Source organism: Mytilus californianus, unplaced genomic scaffold, assembly GCF_021869535.1.
Source record: "Mytilus californianus isolate M0D057914Y unplaced genomic scaffold, xbMytCali1.0.p SCAF_1, whole genome shotgun sequence".
In the NCBI taxonomy this organism is placed as follows: Eukaryota; Metazoa; Mollusca; class Bivalvia; order Mytilida; family Mytilidae; genus Mytilus; species Mytilus californianus.
In genome coordinates this window covers 11,245,045-11,264,238 of record NW_026262581.1, presented here as the reverse complement: position 1 = coordinate 11,264,238, position 19,194 = coordinate 11,245,045, and the positions used below count along the sequence as shown (strand labels likewise).

General features: G+C 33.5%; 2 protein-coding genes across 2 annotated transcripts; one reads left to right on the top strand and one right to left on the bottom strand.

The window, feature by feature from the left end:
• Positions 1-180: 180 nt before the first annotated feature.
• LOC127698769 (mediator of RNA polymerase II transcription subunit 20-like) lies at positions 181-6,953 on the bottom strand. The gene is made up of 4 exons (XM_052202476.1): positions 6,917-6,953; positions 5,823-5,965; positions 4,269-4,540; positions 181-681 (listed from the first exon to the last, which is right to left on the bottom strand). The coding sequence occupies exons 1-4, from the start codon at positions 6,928-6,930 to the stop codon at positions 469-471; spliced, it is 642 nt and encodes a 213-aa protein (XP_052058436.1). The 5' UTR covers positions 6,931-6,953; the 3' UTR covers positions 181-468.
• Positions 6,954-7,166: 213 nt separating this feature from the next.
• Positions 7,167-13,861, top strand: LOC127698696 (small nuclear ribonucleoprotein F). The gene is made up of 4 exons (XM_052202350.1): positions 7,167-7,255; positions 9,949-10,074; positions 10,586-10,650; positions 13,476-13,861. Exons 1-4 carry the CDS (start codon positions 7,250-7,252, stop codon positions 13,540-13,542), a joined length of 264 nt encoding a protein of 87 aa, XP_052058310.1. The 5' UTR covers positions 7,167-7,249; the 3' UTR covers positions 13,543-13,861.
• Positions 13,862-19,194: the final 5,333 nt, after the last annotated feature.

Here is a 19,194-nt window from a genome sequence, read left to right as displayed (position 1 = left end):
AATACAATTAACTGAACAGATACAGCTTGGAACAGATTTCTCCCACTGATGGAATCAATTCAACTTGTACTTATATCTTGCAGTTGATATTAAGAAAATTCATCATTGACTGGATGCAAGCTGGCAATGGGTTTTATGGTGATGGCTTTTATATAAATCATTAAATGAATGTCAAAAAACTTCTACCTATTTGATTTAATAAATACATGAAGTTTATACTGTTTTGTTGGTATCTGTACATGTAACACAAGACATTTCATTTATTATATGTACAACTTTTCAATCAAGCACCATTTTTATCTCTGCATTTCAAGTGAAAATAATACTTTTGTCTCTCTAAAGGAAAGACCTACCGCCTGATGCACCCAGTGTCATCGATCAATGTATCTTGAAAATTTTGGACCATTCGGAATTCAGTAGCATTCATATTTGATTGCTCTGTATTAAATTCTGTATATTTGATAAGGTTCATCTACTGGGCTGTCCTTGAGGTGCTGTTTTCCTGAAGTTATTAAAATGTTCTAGATACTGATTAACTGTGTCAGATGGAGAATATACAGGATCTGTTTTATTTTTTATGTACATGGGTGGATTGTCTGCTACATTTCCCACAATGCTTTGTGCCATTTCTTTGATGAGATTCCAACAATCACCAGCTACTACACATGGACAGTATTCTACCTATAATATATGAAATAAAATTTAATCATCATCTATTGTGGGAGATAATAATCGATTAATGATCAGCAATGCTCATTTAAACTCACAAAAAAATAAAGTTTATTCTTGAAACAAGCCCATATGTCTTCTCCTTTTCATCTATCTAAGTAACAAAGGACAGTTACTCTTAGAAAATATATTCTTTTCAGACGAAAACTTTTGCACTGATAAGTTTTCTTCAAGTTTTCTCCAATTCATGTGTACACTGTAGGATATTTTGTATTGATAAAAAAATGGTTTTGTTCTGATGATAAATAATATAAAAGGTGTGCAACTAACTATTTATGTTTTAATTGTATCAAAAATTTGTTGCCATGTTTCATTCAGTTCCAATATAAACATGGTAAACTGTGTGTTGACAAAAAATCCAAGCATTAAGGAATAAAAAACTAATAGTGATTATACATGTATTGCTATGGGAAAATCCCAAAGTCATTCTGATAGCACTTACAGCTCCTATTGAAATAAAATGCTCCGCAGGGCGCAGCTTGATACGACCGCAGAGGTCGAACCCTGAACAGTTGGGGCAAGTATGGACACAACATTCAAGCTTGATACAGCTCTGAATTTGGATTGTGATTAAATATTTGACACAGCATAGGTTTCTGACACAGAATGAATGTGGTCTCAGAACTTAAAAATTTTAAATTGGACATTCACCTCTTATGGTCCAATATCCAAAATTTAAATACATGGTTAGATTCAGCATATCAAAGAACCCCAAGAATTCAATTTTTAATGTAATCAAACAAAGTTTAATTTTGGACCCTTTTGACCTCAATGTGGACAAAGTTGATAACGGGGCCCAAAAATCAAAAATCTAAATACATGGTTAGATTCAGCATATCAAAGAACCCCATATATTCAATTTTTGTTGAAATCAAACAAAGTTTAATTTTGGACCCCGATTTGGACCAACTTGAAAACTGGGCCCATAATCAAAAATCTAAATACATGTTTAGATTCAGCATATCAAAGAACCCTAAGAATTCAATTTTTGTTTAAATCAAACTAAGTTTAATTTTGGACCCTTTGGACCTTAATGTAGACCAATTTGAAAACGGAACCAAAAATTAAGAATCTAAATACACGGTTAGATTCGGCATATCAAAGAACCCCAATAATTCAATTTTTGATGATATCAAACAAAGTTTAATTTTGGACCCTTTGGACCTCAATGTGGACCAATTTAAAAACGGGGCCCAAAATCCAAAAACTTAATACACGGTTAGATTCAGCATATTAAACAACCCCAAGAATTCAAGAATAAAACCCCATTGAAATTGGTCAAGAAATAAGCAATTTATACGAAGTATCTTCTTTTGCACAATACTGTGCAATTGAATATTTCTTGCTATTGCGCAATACTGCACAATTGACAATTTCTTGCTATTGCACAATATTGTGCTATTGGATATTTCTTGCTATTGCGCAATACTGTGCAATTGAAGATTTCTTGCTATTGCGCAATACTGTGCAATTGAAGATTTCTTGCTATTGTGCAATACTGTGCAATTGAAAATTTCTTGCTATTGCACAATACTTATTATATAATAATTTACACATCCTGTTTGGTGTGTATCTCCTACCATATCATTATTATTTGCATTTAAATATAAATCAGAAATAACCAACTTAAAATGGAAAATTTTAAAAGTAAAAAAAAAGTAAAAAAAAATAAAATCCCCCCCCCCCCAAATTTTTTGAACCCCCTTATGATTCATCACCCCCAAACTCAATCCCAGCCTTCCCTTTGTGAAATGGTACCTTGCAGTACAATTTCAGAGAGATCCATACACTTGAATACAAGTTATTGTCTGGAAACTAGAAAAATGTGTTTTTTGGCCCCTTTTTGGCCCCCAATTCCTAAACGTTTCGGGCAATTACCCCCAAACTCAATTCCAGCTTTTCCTTTGTGATATGGAACCTTGTAGTACAATTTCAGAAATATCCAAAGACTTACACACAAGTTATTGTCATGAAACTAGAAAAATGCTTGTTTTTTTACCCTTTTTTGGCCCCTAATTCCAAAAATTTTGAGGCAATTACCCCCAAAATCAATCCCAGCATTCCCTGTGTGATATGGAACCTTGTGGTACAATTTCAGAGAGATCCATACACTTGAACACAAGTTATTGTCTGGAAACTATTAAAATGCTTATTTTGGCCCCTTTTTGGCCCCTTATTCCTAAACGTTTTAGGCAATTACCCCCAAACTCAATTCCAGCTTTCCCTTTGTGATATAGAACCTTGTAGTACAATTTCAGAAAGATCCATACACTTTCACACAAGTTATTGTCATGAAACTAGAAAAATGCTTGTTTTTTGCCCCTTTTTTGGCCCCTAATTCCTAATATTTTGAGGCAATTACCCCCAAAATCAATCCCAGCATTCCCTTTATGATATGGAACCTTGTTGTACAATGTCAGAGAGATCCATACACTAACACACAAGTTATGTCTGGAAGTTGCAAAAATGCTTATTTTTGGCCCCTAATTCCTTAACTGTTGGTACCATAACCCCCAAAATCAATCCCAACCTTCCTTTTGTGGTATTGAACCTTATGGAAAAAAATTTCATAGAGATCCATTCACTTAAACTAAAGTTAGAGTGCGAAAACCAATGTGTCTTCGGACAACGCAGGACGACGACGACGCCAACGTCATACCAATATACGACCGCAAAAATTTTTGCGGTCGTATAATAAAAACTTAAAAGAATTATTTCATACTACAATCATTTTGTTATGCACCTTCTATTTTATGTCCTCTATTTTTAATTATTTATTATTCCATTTGCCTAGTATGTCATCATAGTCAAGGCTGTGATAATTTGTGGGTTTTATAGACTTTGTATCTGATACAAAACTGTTCATCAGTTAAGTGCATTATAAAATACTTCAGATTTCAATCGGTTCTCAATGAGCAAAACAATACTGTAAAGTCAGCTATAAAAGGCCGAAACATGAAGACAGGTAAACATCAAAATCTTGGTCAAAACATTAATTTGGCATATATTCTTAAAAAGTTCATATCATAATGAATATGTTTACTAGGTTTCAAGTTGATGTGACAAAAAATCATGGTAAATAAACACATCATAGACACAATGTACCAGGATTAAAATTTTGTAGGCCAGACAAATTCAAAGTTTTGCAAACAGAAATAATTCATAATTATGACCATATCAAAGATAATTCATGTCAACACAGAAGTGCTGACTTCTTGGCTTGTGATACCCTTAGGGATGAAACCTCCAACAGCATTGGCAAAACTACCTTAAACTAAAACTTTAACCTTAAGGGACATAGGGACGAACGCACAAACAAGAAAAAAAAACATACTATTTCAGGCAGGGAATAACAACATTTATGTTCATTATATATGTTAGGCTTTTTCAACAGAAAGTTTTACAATGATTCAGATCAGATTTTGATTTCTATGCAATCAGTTTAAGTGACCTTTCACATTTTGATGCAAAATTTATATATTTTGCACTTAAAATAATCCTACTGCCAGTAAAAACATGTATATGATATAAAGGCTTACCTCTACCAAAATTCCTTTAAAGTTTGATGCAAGAGACACAGATCCAATTTTGATAACAAAATCCCATAACTCATATCTCTGCCCTCTACTTTCAATCCTAAAACCTTTTCTCTGTTGGTAGAAACTCTCTCGTCCTGTCTTAGCAGCTGTTAATTTAGACATGAGTACATCAAACAATAAATCTGACACAAGAATTGTCCCTGTGTCCAGTGCAGCAAAACATGACGCAGGGTGTTCACTGTTGTGTAGAATATGAATTAGTCTTTGTGAAACTGAAAGATAAATCACAAATGCCTAGTACATGTATTACAGCTTATATTCATAGTTTGTATTTGGTCATGATCAAGTCAGGTGATATCTAGTTAATTAACTGGTCACATCTACACTGTACAATTTCCCTTTGTCATATCACCGGTTTGAACCTTGTTGCAGTTATATTTGTAACATTAAATAATACCTTTTTTATTGGTTTGTGAAATGTGATAGTAAGCTGTCAATAAATAGTGGTAGTTTAGCCTGAGCATTCTAGATTTCACTGACTTCTCTTTAGAATTTTGGCTATATTCCACCAATTAAAACAAGTGAATATTTTTTAGTTGTCAACTGAAAATGACACTTAAAATGCTTAAGACTGAGAAACATGAACCCTATTAAAAACCAAGGGTAACTTCAGGTGATCCAAAGGGTAAGCATATTCTGCTCCCCTACAGTCAGGGGTACTACTTGTACATGTAATTTTTATTTACTTTAAAAAGTAAATAATAATATACCTATATAAGTAAATTTGCTATATTCATATTTTCTTACAATGTTTGAATAACCTCCCCTTAATTTTCTTAAAAAGTATTTTTTTTTATAATCCCAAAAATTCTCAAGTTTTGGGATGTAAAAACATGCCTTAAACAATTTTTCCCTGGTTAGCTCATAATTTTCTATTAGAGTTCAATATTTCATCTCATTAATTCAACAGAGAAACTAATTGCGCAAAGATCTTAAGTAATTGCGCACGGCCTTCAAAAATTGGAGGCTTGTAAATGAGCAGTGTTTTGAAGATAACAGACTAATGAGATTTTCATTGTCCATGGTATTACATGGAAATTAAATTTAATGATTTGTAAAAACATCTGCAAAGGACAGACAATTGAAAATTCTATTAGAGCAAAGAATCCTGAGAAATTCAAGAAAAGAAGATAATATGACTTTACACTTGTATAAGTATCTTACAAATTTACTTATATAAGTATATTAATATTTACTTCTTAAAGTAAATAAAATTAACTTGAACAAGTAGTAACCCTGACTGCCCTAGTAGTACACATCATGATGACAGATGTTGCTTATGAAGTATAACAATCTAGACATATTTGAAATGTATAATGAATGACAAAAGGGTGACAGTTGTTGCAACAACAAAAATACCATAGTATTTGGTCTTCTTTGACACAGATATTCCATAAATGTCAACCATATCGTAAGAACTAAACTCATTTCCAGTAATAAAGATCCCCTAACATAAATTATGATTCAAGGAAACAAAAACAATGTACAACTTACTATTCTGTGAATTTGACTGGTACGTTTCACAATCAACACAAAAGTTACCAGATCTTGTGGCTCCTAGTAATTCTACATTTTTCTGTAACATATCAACTGCTTGTTGCCCACTCTTACCCTCAGGCACAGCATAGCTAAAAATACTACAAAGACAAATTAAAACAAAGATAAATATGATTATTTTAAAAAAAAGTATAGCAAAGGGAAACTGAAAGGTGTAGGACAAGGCCCTAAATTTTTAATGATTTCATATATATAACCTAATTACCAATACTTATAATCTTAAATGTGCAAAATTAAATAAACAAAACATATTTTTCTGCTAAATATTTGTTTTAGAAAGTTTTGAATGCTTTAAAAAATCACAATATTCCCTTTTTTGTTTTGCCAAATTCCCTGTTTAACTGCATTCCTTCTGTAACAGGTCATAGATTGACTATAAATTAATAATTAAACCACTTTTATAGAAGGTTCAGCCACTGGCCTTCTTCAGTTTCTTTATTATCCTTTTAATTAAAAACATGGTAGTTAATTCACTTTTCACAATCATTTCAATGATTATAAAATAGTTTAATTACTACAACATGTACAATAATATAAAATGTGTTTGCTATTGGATGCTCTATAAAAAATTGGGGATCTGGAAGGAGTGATGCACACAGGAAGAGTTAAGAAATTTCTACTATTCTTCAAAACCAAATCTTGTTTGTCTTTTAATTTAGACATGGCACATTCTTTCCTAACAATAACCATGATAACATGGATAGCAGTGCTCAAATGAGAGAAAAAGACACGAGTGTTTGTTCTGGTTGAAGAAATTAATCTCAAATTATGTTTATGTGTTTTAGCACTGACAATTTTAGATTTCAAGATGTTTACAAGAAAATAAAAAATAAACAATTCTTCAAAATATTCATGATATAATTTTAGTTGATGCATCATGATGGTATGAAAATCAGTCACAGTGTCTTGTCTGTCCTATCAAATATGGGGCCAAATTCGGAAGGAAAAATCTTGAAAAGAATCAATGGAATGAGAAGAAAAGGTCTGTTTGAATTTAAGCTTTTGCATTGAACCTATATTAAACAATTTACCACACAACTCCCATTTCATTCCATTATTTTTATACAAAAAGGGAAATAACTTGATGTTTTTTTTGAATTTTTCATACAAAACGAATTTTAATTACCTATATGTTTATGTGTATTTGAAGAAGCCTCAACAATAAAACTCTATTCAATTTAAATAGAATCACTCATTCTAATGTTATTTCAGAAAGTTCAATGTATGATCTGTAAATAAAATTATTTTTAATTCAATGTTTCGTTTTCCGATAGGGAAATAATTCCTCATTATTTATTTACCACCGGCGGCGAACGAAAAGACCACGCTGTTGTTATTAATCGATTCACAGAAGAAAACACACGATGGCCGTACGTATAAATTGATAATCTTCAATGCACTGTTCCCTGATTTACTCTTCTCCTCCCTTAAATGGTCAAGATATTCTATTCTGTCATCAAGCGACGGGAATCCAGGATGTCACGTAAAAAAGGGGGAGGACACAACAAAGCTATTTTATTAATATTTGTGTATGCATTAATACCATTATCTCGTATTTCATTTCAATTTTATCACCAGAACCTATTAAAATTAGTTTTTGACGCAGATCTTTACACTGTTAGAGCCTACTTGTCAAGCTATGTTTATTTGTAAATTGTAGTTAAACTTCCCAGGCTGATATGCTGCGGTCCCTCAGCGCCTTCCAAATATTTTCGTTGACCCTGCATTGCTTTTATTGCACTTTCTAAAAAGATAACCTTGCAGCATGTAAATATTCATATTTAGGAACTGTTGATAACTTTTGTAAAGTTAAAGATCACTGTTGAGAAGAAAGTCAATATTACACCAAATTACACAATTATTGATTATTGCTTATAAAACAACAAATAGGTCTAGTACAAGAGATGAGACCTTCACATTTATCATGTTAAGCAATATAGATACATGGATCTCCATAACCTGTTTGATGATGGCACACCGCCGTCGTTAAAATATCTTCCACCATCGTCAAATGATCCCTGCAAAATTTTGATTTCGTTTAGCTAGCCACAACCATTTTTTTGTCTCGCCTCGAAGGAGTCAAAAAGCGAGACAAAGGTATGCTGTTTCCGGCGGCTGCGGCTTCAACAATGTATTAGTTTGTGATTAGGTTCAGTTCATGGTGAACCACTAGTGGTAGGTCAATGATATTTGGTATGCAGTTGTATTAGCATTGGCACATCTCATTACCATGGAGATTATTTGGCCCTGCCCCCTCAGTCAAGGTCTATTGACTTTGAAACTTTGCTTAGTTTACATGTATTAGTTTGTGATTACATGTAGGTCAGTTTAAGGGGAACCACTAGTGGTAGGTCAATGATAATTGGTATGCAGTTGTATAAGCATTAGCACATCTCATTTCCATGGAGAATATTTGGTCCTTACCCTTCAGTCATAGTCTATTGACTTTGAAACTTTTGCTTAGTTTACATGTATTAGTTTGTGATTAGGTCAGTTTAAGATGAACCACTAATGTTAAGTCAATGATATTCGGTATGCAAATGTGTTGGCTTTTGCAAGTTTCATTTCCATGGAGATTATATAACCCCACCCCCTAATTATGGTTCATTGACTTTGAAACTTTTACATAGTTTACAAGTTAATGTTTGTTGTTAGATTTGTTTAAAGGAAACAAATTATGAAAAGTCAATGGTATTTGGTTTGCAGTTGTATTAGCATTGGCACATCTCATTTCCATGGAGATTGTTTAGCCCTGTACCTTCAGTCATGGTTCATTGACTTTGAATATTTGCATAACTTACATGTTAAAGTACAAATGTATTGCTATTTTAATTTCAACATTTGCATTATCAAAATAACGAATAGGTGAGACATATCTCTGTGTTAACATGTACAGTTTATGTTAGCAATTATAATCAATTGCATGTAATTGCATAACCCTTATTGTACATGTATTATAATCCAAAGACCCCTCCTGATTACAGTTTTAAAGCCCTGAGGGATGTCCAGCTAAATATCGCTAATCACTTGTACAGGTAGATCATCACACCTGACAGGAGAACACTTGATCAAGATAGATATTTGATTGCATTATTTCATTACGTTTCAGCAAATGCTAATGAAAACATAGATTAGAAAATAAATTTTAAATCCAGTTACGAAGAAAAAAGTTATCAAATCGAACACATGCTTTTATATTGACTTACGCAATCAGCATCCCCCTTTTTAAACGAGTTCTAAATAAGACGTAACACAGAACATAATTTCATGCCACATAACACGAGTGCAATTGTCGATAATTTTGAATCACTTTACAATTTTAAAACCAAATACATGAATATTAACTACAACTTGATAATGATAATCTGAAGAAATTTCGTATCGTTATTCCGAATTCATTTCAATGTTAACAATCAAATTAATACATCTGGTTTACATTCAGAATCGGGAGATGCATGTTGCATAGTCTATTTCTATGAAATTTGTATTTTTAAAGTCATTAAAACAATTTATAAGTTGTAAACGTTTGCCCTCCAAATCTTTCTTCTACGTTTTACAAAACGGGTACAAAACTTATTGTTGTTGATGCTGCAAATCGTTGATGCTGGTTCATGTATTCTGAATTGGACAGTGAAAAAAAGAACTCCCTGATTTTTAAGTCCTAAACAATTACCAAAATAGTAAGAAAACAACTTGTGAACCTTAAGGACAGCTTGTGGTCATACTTGTCTAAGGGGAGCCATGCAGGCTTGACATTGGAATTGTAACAAATTTGACAATGAAAATATTGGTTATTTTATAATGAAATAAATATAAAAACAATATACATATATCAGTCTGTTCACCATTCCTTACATAGAAATGGAGGAATGAAATACTTTCGATCACGCCACACCGTAGACACAGGGTTTTGTCATGGTGAAAGTTCCTCCATCGTTAAATTTTCATCTGTGGAGATCCCTGAAATATATGTACAGTAAAATATTGTCTACAAACTTTTTTTACCTGACTAATTTAGTTTGATATAATTTAGACACTGTTTTGTGTTTTTGTTTACTTTTAGGCTTTACCTATGAACCCCAAACCATTTTTGAATGGACTTACAGGAAAACCAGTGATGGTCAAGCTAAAATGGGGAATGGAATATAAAGGTTATTTGGTGTCTGTAGATGGTTACATGAATTTACAGGTCAGTTTATATATAATGTAACCGTACCCAAATTGCACCGAGTACCCAATTTACACTACATGTATTTTACTTGAAAAACGACTGGTATCTCATAGGTTTTCAAAGAGACTAAACAATTCATAGTTTTGTCATATATCAGTATGCACATCTTTCAACATAGCTTTAAAAATATTAAAGATACACAAAACGGTCAAATTATATATCAGCAGATGAACTATATATTTAGTGAAAAGTAAAATTTAAGAAAACTTTGCATGTGATCCAAAAATCAAGAGCAAAGTTTAAATTTAAGCTGTTGTTGCACATGTACAATTAGATCCAAATGTATTATTCATCTTTCATTTTGCTAGAAGCTGGAAGTATCCTTGATCATTTAGGTGGACTGATTGATAAAAGTTGATGATATCTCATACATACCTGTAGCTACAATGTAAAAGATAAGGAGATGTGGTTTCAAGAAAATGTGTAGTGCTATGTATCATTAAATCTTTTGTGTATTTTATGTTTCTAGCTTGCTAACACAGAAGAATTCATTGATGGTATTCAGACAGGAAACCTTGGGGAGGTTTTAATCAGGTATTTAAAGAATAATATATAATTACGTTCACTGCAAATATTTAAAATAGATTTTGTGTATTTTATTATTATCATAGAGCTGTTAGCTTTGTAAAAATTTTGTTTGCAGATATCCTTTTAATCAAATGCACACTTTAAAAAGCATGTAATTCTAAAGATGTATACTGAGTTTCCTGTCTTTTCTAAAGATACAAATGTACATGTAACTATTAATTTATTTACTTTCAACTAACAATAAATTTCCAGAAATACTTGTTATACTTTGGAATGTGTGTTATTGTACCCCCTAAAAATATTAGAGGAAAGTTAAAGATTTTTTTTTAAGATGGAAAACCAATGGCACACATAACAGTAAGGATTCTACTTTGTCAAAATTATTTCCCCATTATCCCATCTAATTTTTTAAATCGTGAAAATGGAAGCCATTGTAAGGATGACACTATCAATTTAGCTCTTGAAAACCGATAAATTTATCCACATAGCTTCATAACGATTCTTACATGACAATTGTATTTAAAAGACAAATGTATCGACTAGCTATTAAGCATCATTTAATGAACTTATAGGCCTTTTGTCAACTTAAAAATAATTTTCTGATCAGTTGTCGGGGAATTTTTATACGACCACAAAAATTAAAAAATTTTTGTTATACGACTGCAAAAATTAAAAAATTTTTGGTCGTATATTGGTATCACGTTGTCGTCGTCCGAAGACAGATGGTTTCCAGATAATAACTTTAGTATAAGTAAATAAAAATCAATAAAATTTTAACACAAGGTTTATAACCACTAAAGGAAGGTTGGGATTGATTTTGGGGGTTATGGTCCTATTTGTTTAGGAATTAGAGGCCAAAAAGGGGCCTAAATAAGCATTTTTGTAGTTTCCAGACAATAACTTTTGTTTAAGTGTATGAATCTCTCTGAAATTATACCACAAGTTTCCATACTACAAAGGGATGGTTAGGATTGACTTTGGGGGGGGGGGGGGGGGGGGGTTATGGCTCAACCCAATTAGTAATTAGGGGCAAAAAAAGGGGAAAACAAGGGTTTTTCTGGTTAAAGGACAATTGAGACAATTTAAAAGCAGTGTAAGGGAGGTAATCCAAATCAATTAAAAGAACACTGTTTGATTACCTCCCTTACACTGCTTGTAAATTATGTATTAAGAAATGATGATTGTCTTGAGGTGATAAGCTGTCAATTTATTTTTAGCAGTTACTATTAATTAATATTAATTTTAGCCATGACTATGTATGTCATTTTATATTTTAAAACTTTTATGATGTATTTAAATGGGTAATTATGATTGCAAACTCCATTAGAAATTTGAATTGAGATACTGACCATATCTTGAGGGAAAGATTTTTTTTGGGGAATAAGGGAAAGGGGAAGGTGAAAAAAATTGGAGGGGGGGGGGGGGGACAATTTTTCTCATTTCAGATTTCAGAAATTAAAAGAAAATTTCTTCAAATTTTTTTTTTGGGGTTAATATTCAACAGCATAGTGTATTGCACAAAAGCAAAAAACCGGGGTAATTTTTTTTTGGGGGGGGATTCAATTCGCAACAGCATAGTGTATTGCACAAAAGCAAAAAATTGAATATAAATTCAAATCATATAACCAATTTGAAGTTCTTTGACTACAGTTATTCTTTGTCAGAAACCTATTATGTGTCAAAAATTTAGTTACAATCCAAATTCAGACCTGTATCAAGCGTGAATATTGTGTCCATTTTGGCCCCAACTTTTCAGGGTTGGACATCTGCGGTCGTATCCAGCTGCGCTCAGCGAAGCAATTTATTGAAAGTTAAAAAGGTACTAAAAAAATTCAAATCAAGTATTTCGTGGAAGGGCAGACTAAATATTTTCAGAGGTTGAAGACTTATTACCCTGGATACCACAAAACAAAAAGATTTTTTTTGAACTTATGCATCTTTAAGATCCACTTGTAAAGTCTGTCGTCAAGTACTTTTAGTTAAAATTTGATAAATCAAACACACCAACTCTGTTATTATGACTCATTAGAAAGGTAATTCACTTGACCCATATATTTCATTTTTTAGTACTGTGATTTTTAATGTTATTATACATGTATCAACCTGTAGCCTAAATATATAAAAATGATATAATGTGAAGCGAGATGATGTATCAAATATGCTTGCTTTATACGTTTTCAAGACAAAACAGTCAATTCAAACACTCCTGAACATAAAAAGGTGTACTCGACATTCTCTTTTCAGTGAGATTATTGCCCATTTTTAGGATTTTTTCTTGAAAAACTGTCCCCAGGGGCAGAGATGCAAATTAATGCTTTAAAAAGATCATTCTTTTATTTTTCTGTGTAATTTTTTTGGTGGAATTTATGCTTATGCACAAAAAAGATCCACATGTATTTGTACCTACTGCAATCGACTGTTTTGTGAAAATTTGTCTTTTATTTAAAATTTTACAAATATTTCCGATGTACCATATTGTAATTTACATAAAAACACATAGATGAGATGCAAAAAATCCTAAATTATGCACCTACATTAAACATGTTAAACTTTTAAAACCCATAGAAACAGATGTAAACAATTCAAATATACATGTACCAACTTGGTCTGTTTTACCTTCTCTAATAATGAGTTCCATTTCTTTTGGTTAATTTCAACTGGATATCAGCCAGATTAAATGCCAGCCATGTACAGTAAAATTATTAAACAGAAAGCCATAAAAATTATTATGAATAAAAGTATGTAGCAGAAAGTTTTATGTAAGATTCAATATAAGAATTATAATGCCTTTAATGTTAAATAAATAAATGTCCATTATTACTTTATTTCAGATGTAACAATGTGTTGTACATCAGAGGAGTGGAAGAAGAAGATGAGGAGGGAGAAATGAAAGACTAAGATCTCCATTTTACCATCTCTCATTCATACATCATCATTATCATCTCATCTTTTTTATAGATTTGGAACATTTTAATCCTTTGAATATCATGTATATGTATGTTTTCTTTAAATTGTGAAGTGAATCATGAATGCAAAGTTTAGTGAGCAGAAGTTGAGCAATATTCATCCATTTTTGTATCTGATTTATGCTAATGCAGACAAGTCTTGGAACAAACATGAAAAAATAAACATCACGCATATTAATACATGATTGTAAAATTTTATTATGTTGTACATATTTTGTTATAGCAACAAATAAAGTAAATTTGTTGTGGTATATCAGACTTTTTTTCAGGCCCAAGATATTGTAGACATTTTAATAATGCGTTAACTGATCACATATCCTTTAAAAGGAACTGATCTTATATTATCTCTTTTTCCAAACCAATGTAGGGGGAATTATTTTTATCGGCCGCTTTTACACAAGCTTTCATCAAACAATTCTGTTTTTTTCAGTAAATTAAAATTGTTACTTTCTTCTACTGTGATAAAAATTATCCTTTAAAAAAAATTTAATGTATAACACATTTATCGCCGTATAAATATTCTATTCTCTTCCAAATAGCCTATTAAAGATTGTCTGACTGTATGGTCTGATATCCACCATCCTAAGCACAGATCTAAAGCAAACCTAAATGACTAGAATCAGAATTTGTACAATGAAGTTCCGAAGTATACAGACCTCTTTTCACAGAAGAATAATTAGTAAAAAAAAAAATGAAAAATACATAATCAAAAAGCATACATAGAAGTTTTGTTAGAATCCCTAAGTACTTGTAAATATGTAGCTTTTTAACTCAACTGACCTGACACTTACCACTAGTGTCTGTAGTCCTCGTACTTGTTTTTGTCTCGCCTTTGACAATAGTGGCAGAATGTGAGACAGGGTGGCAGCCATGTATACTATTTATATAAAGCTTTATATTTCAGAAGGTAGAAAACCTTGTATGCAGATGCCTTATGTTACCAAGTTTCGATCTGTCATATGTCCATTGTCCTTGAACTCGTTTTCATGGTTCAGCAACTGCTTGAAAAAATGTTTAGTTTTTATACGCCCGTTTACGGGACGTATTATGGTATACCTCTGTCCGTCTGTCCGTCCGTCGTCAACATGTCGGACATTAACTCAAAAAGGCTTTAACCAATTTGCATAAAACTTTGGTGAATTGTTTATATCTATTGACGTGAGCTCCCTTTCGTTTTTTATAAATTTTAGATTTTACGTTTCCGAGTAATGGGGTTTTATTCATTAAAAAAAGGGGGATTTTCCAGTTTTCGGACAACAACTCAAGAATGCTTTCACCAACTTGCAAGAAATTGTGGTGAATTGTTTATATCTATTGACATGAGCTCCCTTTCGATTTTTTTTATTTTAGGTTTTACGTTTCCGAGTTGCAGGGTTTTATTCATAAAAAAAGGGGGATTTTCCAGTTTTCGGACAAAAAATCAAAAATGCTTTCAGCAGTTCTTATCAAACTTTGGTGAATTGTTTATATCTATTGATGTAAGCTCCGTTTAGAATTTTATAAATTTTACATTTTAAATTTCTGAGTTATGGGGTTTTATTCATTAAAAAAGGGGGGATTTTCCAGTTTTCGGACAATAACTCAAAAATGCTGTCAGCAATTCTCATGAAACTTTGGTGAATTGTTTATATCTATTGATGTAAGCTCCCTTTACATTTTTATAAATTTCTAATATGACATTGAGAATAAATTGAACTTTATTTGTTTATAGTCTGACAACAGATTTACTAAGTATTGCGCAACAGCACAGTGTATTGCACAACAGCAAGAAATCTTTAATTGAATATAAATTCAATTCATATAACCAATTTCAAGTTCTTTGACTACATTTATTCAGAAACCTATAATATGTCAAATATTTAATTACAATCCAAATTCAGACCTGTATCAAGCTTGAATATTTTGTCCATTTTTGCCCCAACTGTTCAGGGTTGGACCTCTGCGGGCGTATCCAGCTGCGCTCAGCGAAGCAGTTTATTTGTCATGAAATACTCATTTATGAGTAATAAGATAACTATGTTTGGTATATGGGATCCTTGCAAGGTCTTCATGTCTGTATGAAATAATTCACCTGACCTCCACCTCATTTTATGGATCAAACAGTGATGAAGGTTAAGTTTTCATGGTGAAGTCCGTATCTCTGATACTATAAGCATGTCAATATAATACTTCCATGCTATAAGCAATAGGTCAACTATATGTGGTGTATGAAATGTTTGTAAAGTGTACATGTTAAACTGGAAGGTTTTATCTGACCTTTTTTTCATTGTTCACTTATCGATTTAGAGTTTTTGTGGTTTGGTCTGTTACTCAGATACTCTAAGCAACAGTTCATCTGTATTTGGTGTATGGAATGATTGTAAGGTGTACAAGTCCATCTGGAATGAATTTTGTCATTTTAGTAGTTACTAGTGTACAAGTTTGACTATGCAAATATGAATACTTGCCCCGAAGAGACAGTATACGTGACAAACAAAGCAGGATTACCATATAGGCAGTGTTGTCGGACACACCTGGATTCACTCTATTTAAAGTTCATGACAATGGATGTATGAACATCAAGATATGCTTACTCTGTAGACATAGTGTTGACTGACACTGGGTAATACACTCTGCTTACACTAGGCACTTTTGTCTGACAAACCATGATTCTCTCTGCTTGAACTGTAGGCAGTGTTGTTGGACACATCTGGATTCAGTCTGCTTACACCAGACAGTGTTGTTGCACACACCTAGATTCACTCTGCTTATTCTGTAGACCGTGTTGTCGGACACACCAAGCTTAATTTTGCTTATCCTGTAGACAGTATTGATAACACACCGTGATTGACCCGGCTTACACTGTAGACAGTTGTCAGACACACCTAAATTCACTCTGCTTACACTATAGAAAGTGTTGTTGCATACACCTTAATTCACTATGCTTTCCCTGAAGACCGTGTTATCGGACACACCTACATTAAGTATGCTTACACTGTATATAGTATTGTCCGACATACCTAGATTAACTCTGCTTATTCTGTAGACTGCGTTATCAGACACACCTAGCTTAATTTTGCTTATCCTATAGACCGTGATTCACTCTTTTAAGCCTGTAGACAGTTTTGACGAACACACCTAGATTAACTATGCTTACCCTAAAAGACACTATTGTCATACACCCCTGGATTCCCTCTACTTACCCTGTAGACAGCGTTGTTGGAAACACTTGGATTCACTCTGCTTACCCTGAAGATAGCGTTGTTGGACACTCCTAAATTCACTCTGCTTATCTTGAAGACCGTGTTGTCGGGCACACATAGATTCACCCTGCTTACCTTTTAGACTGTTGTCGGACACACCAAGATTATCCTGCTTAACTTTTAGACTGTGTTGTCGGACACACTAAGATGAAATCTGCTTACCCTGTAAACATTGTTGTCGGACACACCTAGATTCACTCTGCTCACCAGTGAGACAATGTTGTGGGATACACCTAGATTTACTCTGTATACAGTGTTGAAGGGCAAACCTAAATTCACTATGAAATCTCGGTAGACAGGGATGTCGGAAACACCTAAATTCACTATGCTTTCTTTAGGCCTGTAGATAGTGTTGTTGGACGCACCTTGATTCACTCTGCTTTCCCATTAGACATTGATGTCGGACACATCTAAATTCCCTCTGCTTACTCGAAGACATTGTAGGACACAGATATAATTATTAACTCTGCCTACCATGTGAAAAATGTTGACAGAAACACCTGAATCCACTTTGTCTACTTTGTCTACCCTGTAGACAGCATTGTCCGACACACCAAGATTCACGCTGCTTATTCTGTAGACCGTGTTGTCAGACACACCTAGATTCATTTTGCTTATACTGTAGAGTGTTGTCGGACATACCTAAATTCACTCTGCTTACTCTGAAGACAGTTTTGTTGGACACACCTAAATTCACTCGGCTTTCACTGAATACAGTTGTCAGACACACCTAGATTCATTTTGCTTATACTGTAGAGTGTTGTCGGACACACCTAAATTCACTCTGCCTACTCTGAAGACAGTTTTGTTGGACACATCCCTAAATTCACTCGGCTTTTCCTGAATACAGTGTTGTCAGACACACCTAGATTCATTTTGCTTATACCATAGAGTGTTGTCGGACACACCTAAATTCACTCTGCTTACTCTGAAGACAGTTTTGTTGGACACACCTAAATTCACTCGGCTTTCACTGAATACAGTGTGGACAGACACGCCTAAATTTGTTTATGCTTACTCTAGGCCTGTAGGTAGTTGTCAGGCACACCATATTTCACTCAGCTTACTCTATAGACAGTGTTTTCAGATAAACCTTGTTTCACTCTTTAAAACCCTGTATATGGTGTTGTCGGACACACCTAAATTCACTCTGCTTTCCCTGTAGGCAGTGTTGTGTGACACATCTAAATTTTGTACTTACCTGAGACCTGTAGATAGTGTTGTCGGACAATTTTATATTTACTTAGCTTCCCCTATAGACTGTGTTGTCAGACAAACCGTGATTCACGCTGTTAACCATGTAGACAGTGTTGTCTGACACACCTAGATTAACTATGCTTACACTGAAGACAGTGTTGTCGGACACACTTAAATTCTCTCTGCTTATCATGTAGACAGTGTAGTTGAACTCACCCAAATACACCTTGCTTACCCTGTAAATAATGTTGTCGGACACACCTAACTTCACTCTGCCTACTCTGTAGACAGTTTTGTCGGACACATCTAACTTACTCTACTTTCCCTGAATGCAGTGCTGTCAGACACACCTAAAATTTTAAGCTAACTGTAGGCCTGAAGATAGTGTTGTCAGGCACACCTATATTTACTCAGCTTACCCTATAGACACTGTTGTCAGATAAGCCTTGATTCACTCTGTTGACCCTGTAGACGGTGTTGTCGGACACATTTAAATTCGCTTTAATTAACCGATGCCTGTAGATAGTGTTGTAGGACATTTCTTTATTTGTTCAGCTAAATAGACCTTGCTTACCCTGTAAACAATATTGTCGGACACACCCAAATTCACTCTATTACTCTGTAGACAGTTTTGTCGGACACATCTAATTTACTCTACTTTCCCTGAATGCAGTGCTGTCAGACACACCTAACATTTTTTGTTCTAATTAACTGTAGGCCTGAAGATAGTGTTGTCAGGCACACCTATATTTACTCAGCTTACCCTATAGACACTGTTGTCCGATAAACCTTGATTCACTCTGTTGACCCTGTAGACGGTGTTGTCGGACACATTTAAATTCGCTATAATTAACCGAGGCCTGTAGATAGTGTTGTAGAACATTTCTTTATTTATTCAGCTTTTTCCCCTGTAGACTGTACAAAACTAGATTCACTCTGCTTACTCCGTATACAGTGTTTTAAGACACACCTAAATTCAGAATGAAGTCTCGTAAGACAGGGATGTCGGAAACACCTAAATTCACTATGTTTTCTTTAGGCCTGTACATAGTGTTGTCGGACACACCTGAGTTCACTCTGCTTTCCCTTTAGACAGTGTTGTCGGACACATCTAAATTCATTCTGCTTACCCGGAGACTGTGTTG

Bases quoted from the DNA above. Each gene is read 5' to 3' on its own strand.
- LOC127698769 (XM_052202476.1), bottom strand. The intron at 4,541-5,822 runs GTAAGTTGTACA...TTTATCTTTCAG, and splicing joins CCAGTCAAATTCACAGAATA to TTTCACAAAGACTAATTCAT. The intron at 682-4,268 runs GTAAGCCTTTAT...CATATATTATAG, and splicing joins TTAAAGGAATTTTGGTAGAG to GTAGAATACTGTCCATGTGT.
- LOC127698696 (XM_052202350.1), top strand. The intron at 10,075-10,585 runs GTCAGTTTATAT...TTATGTTTCTAG, and splicing joins ATGGTTACATGAATTTACAG to CTTGCTAACACAGAAGAATT. The intron at 10,651-13,475 runs GTATTTAAAGAA...ACTTTATTTCAG, and splicing joins CTTGGGGAGGTTTTAATCAG to ATGTAACAATGTGTTGTACA.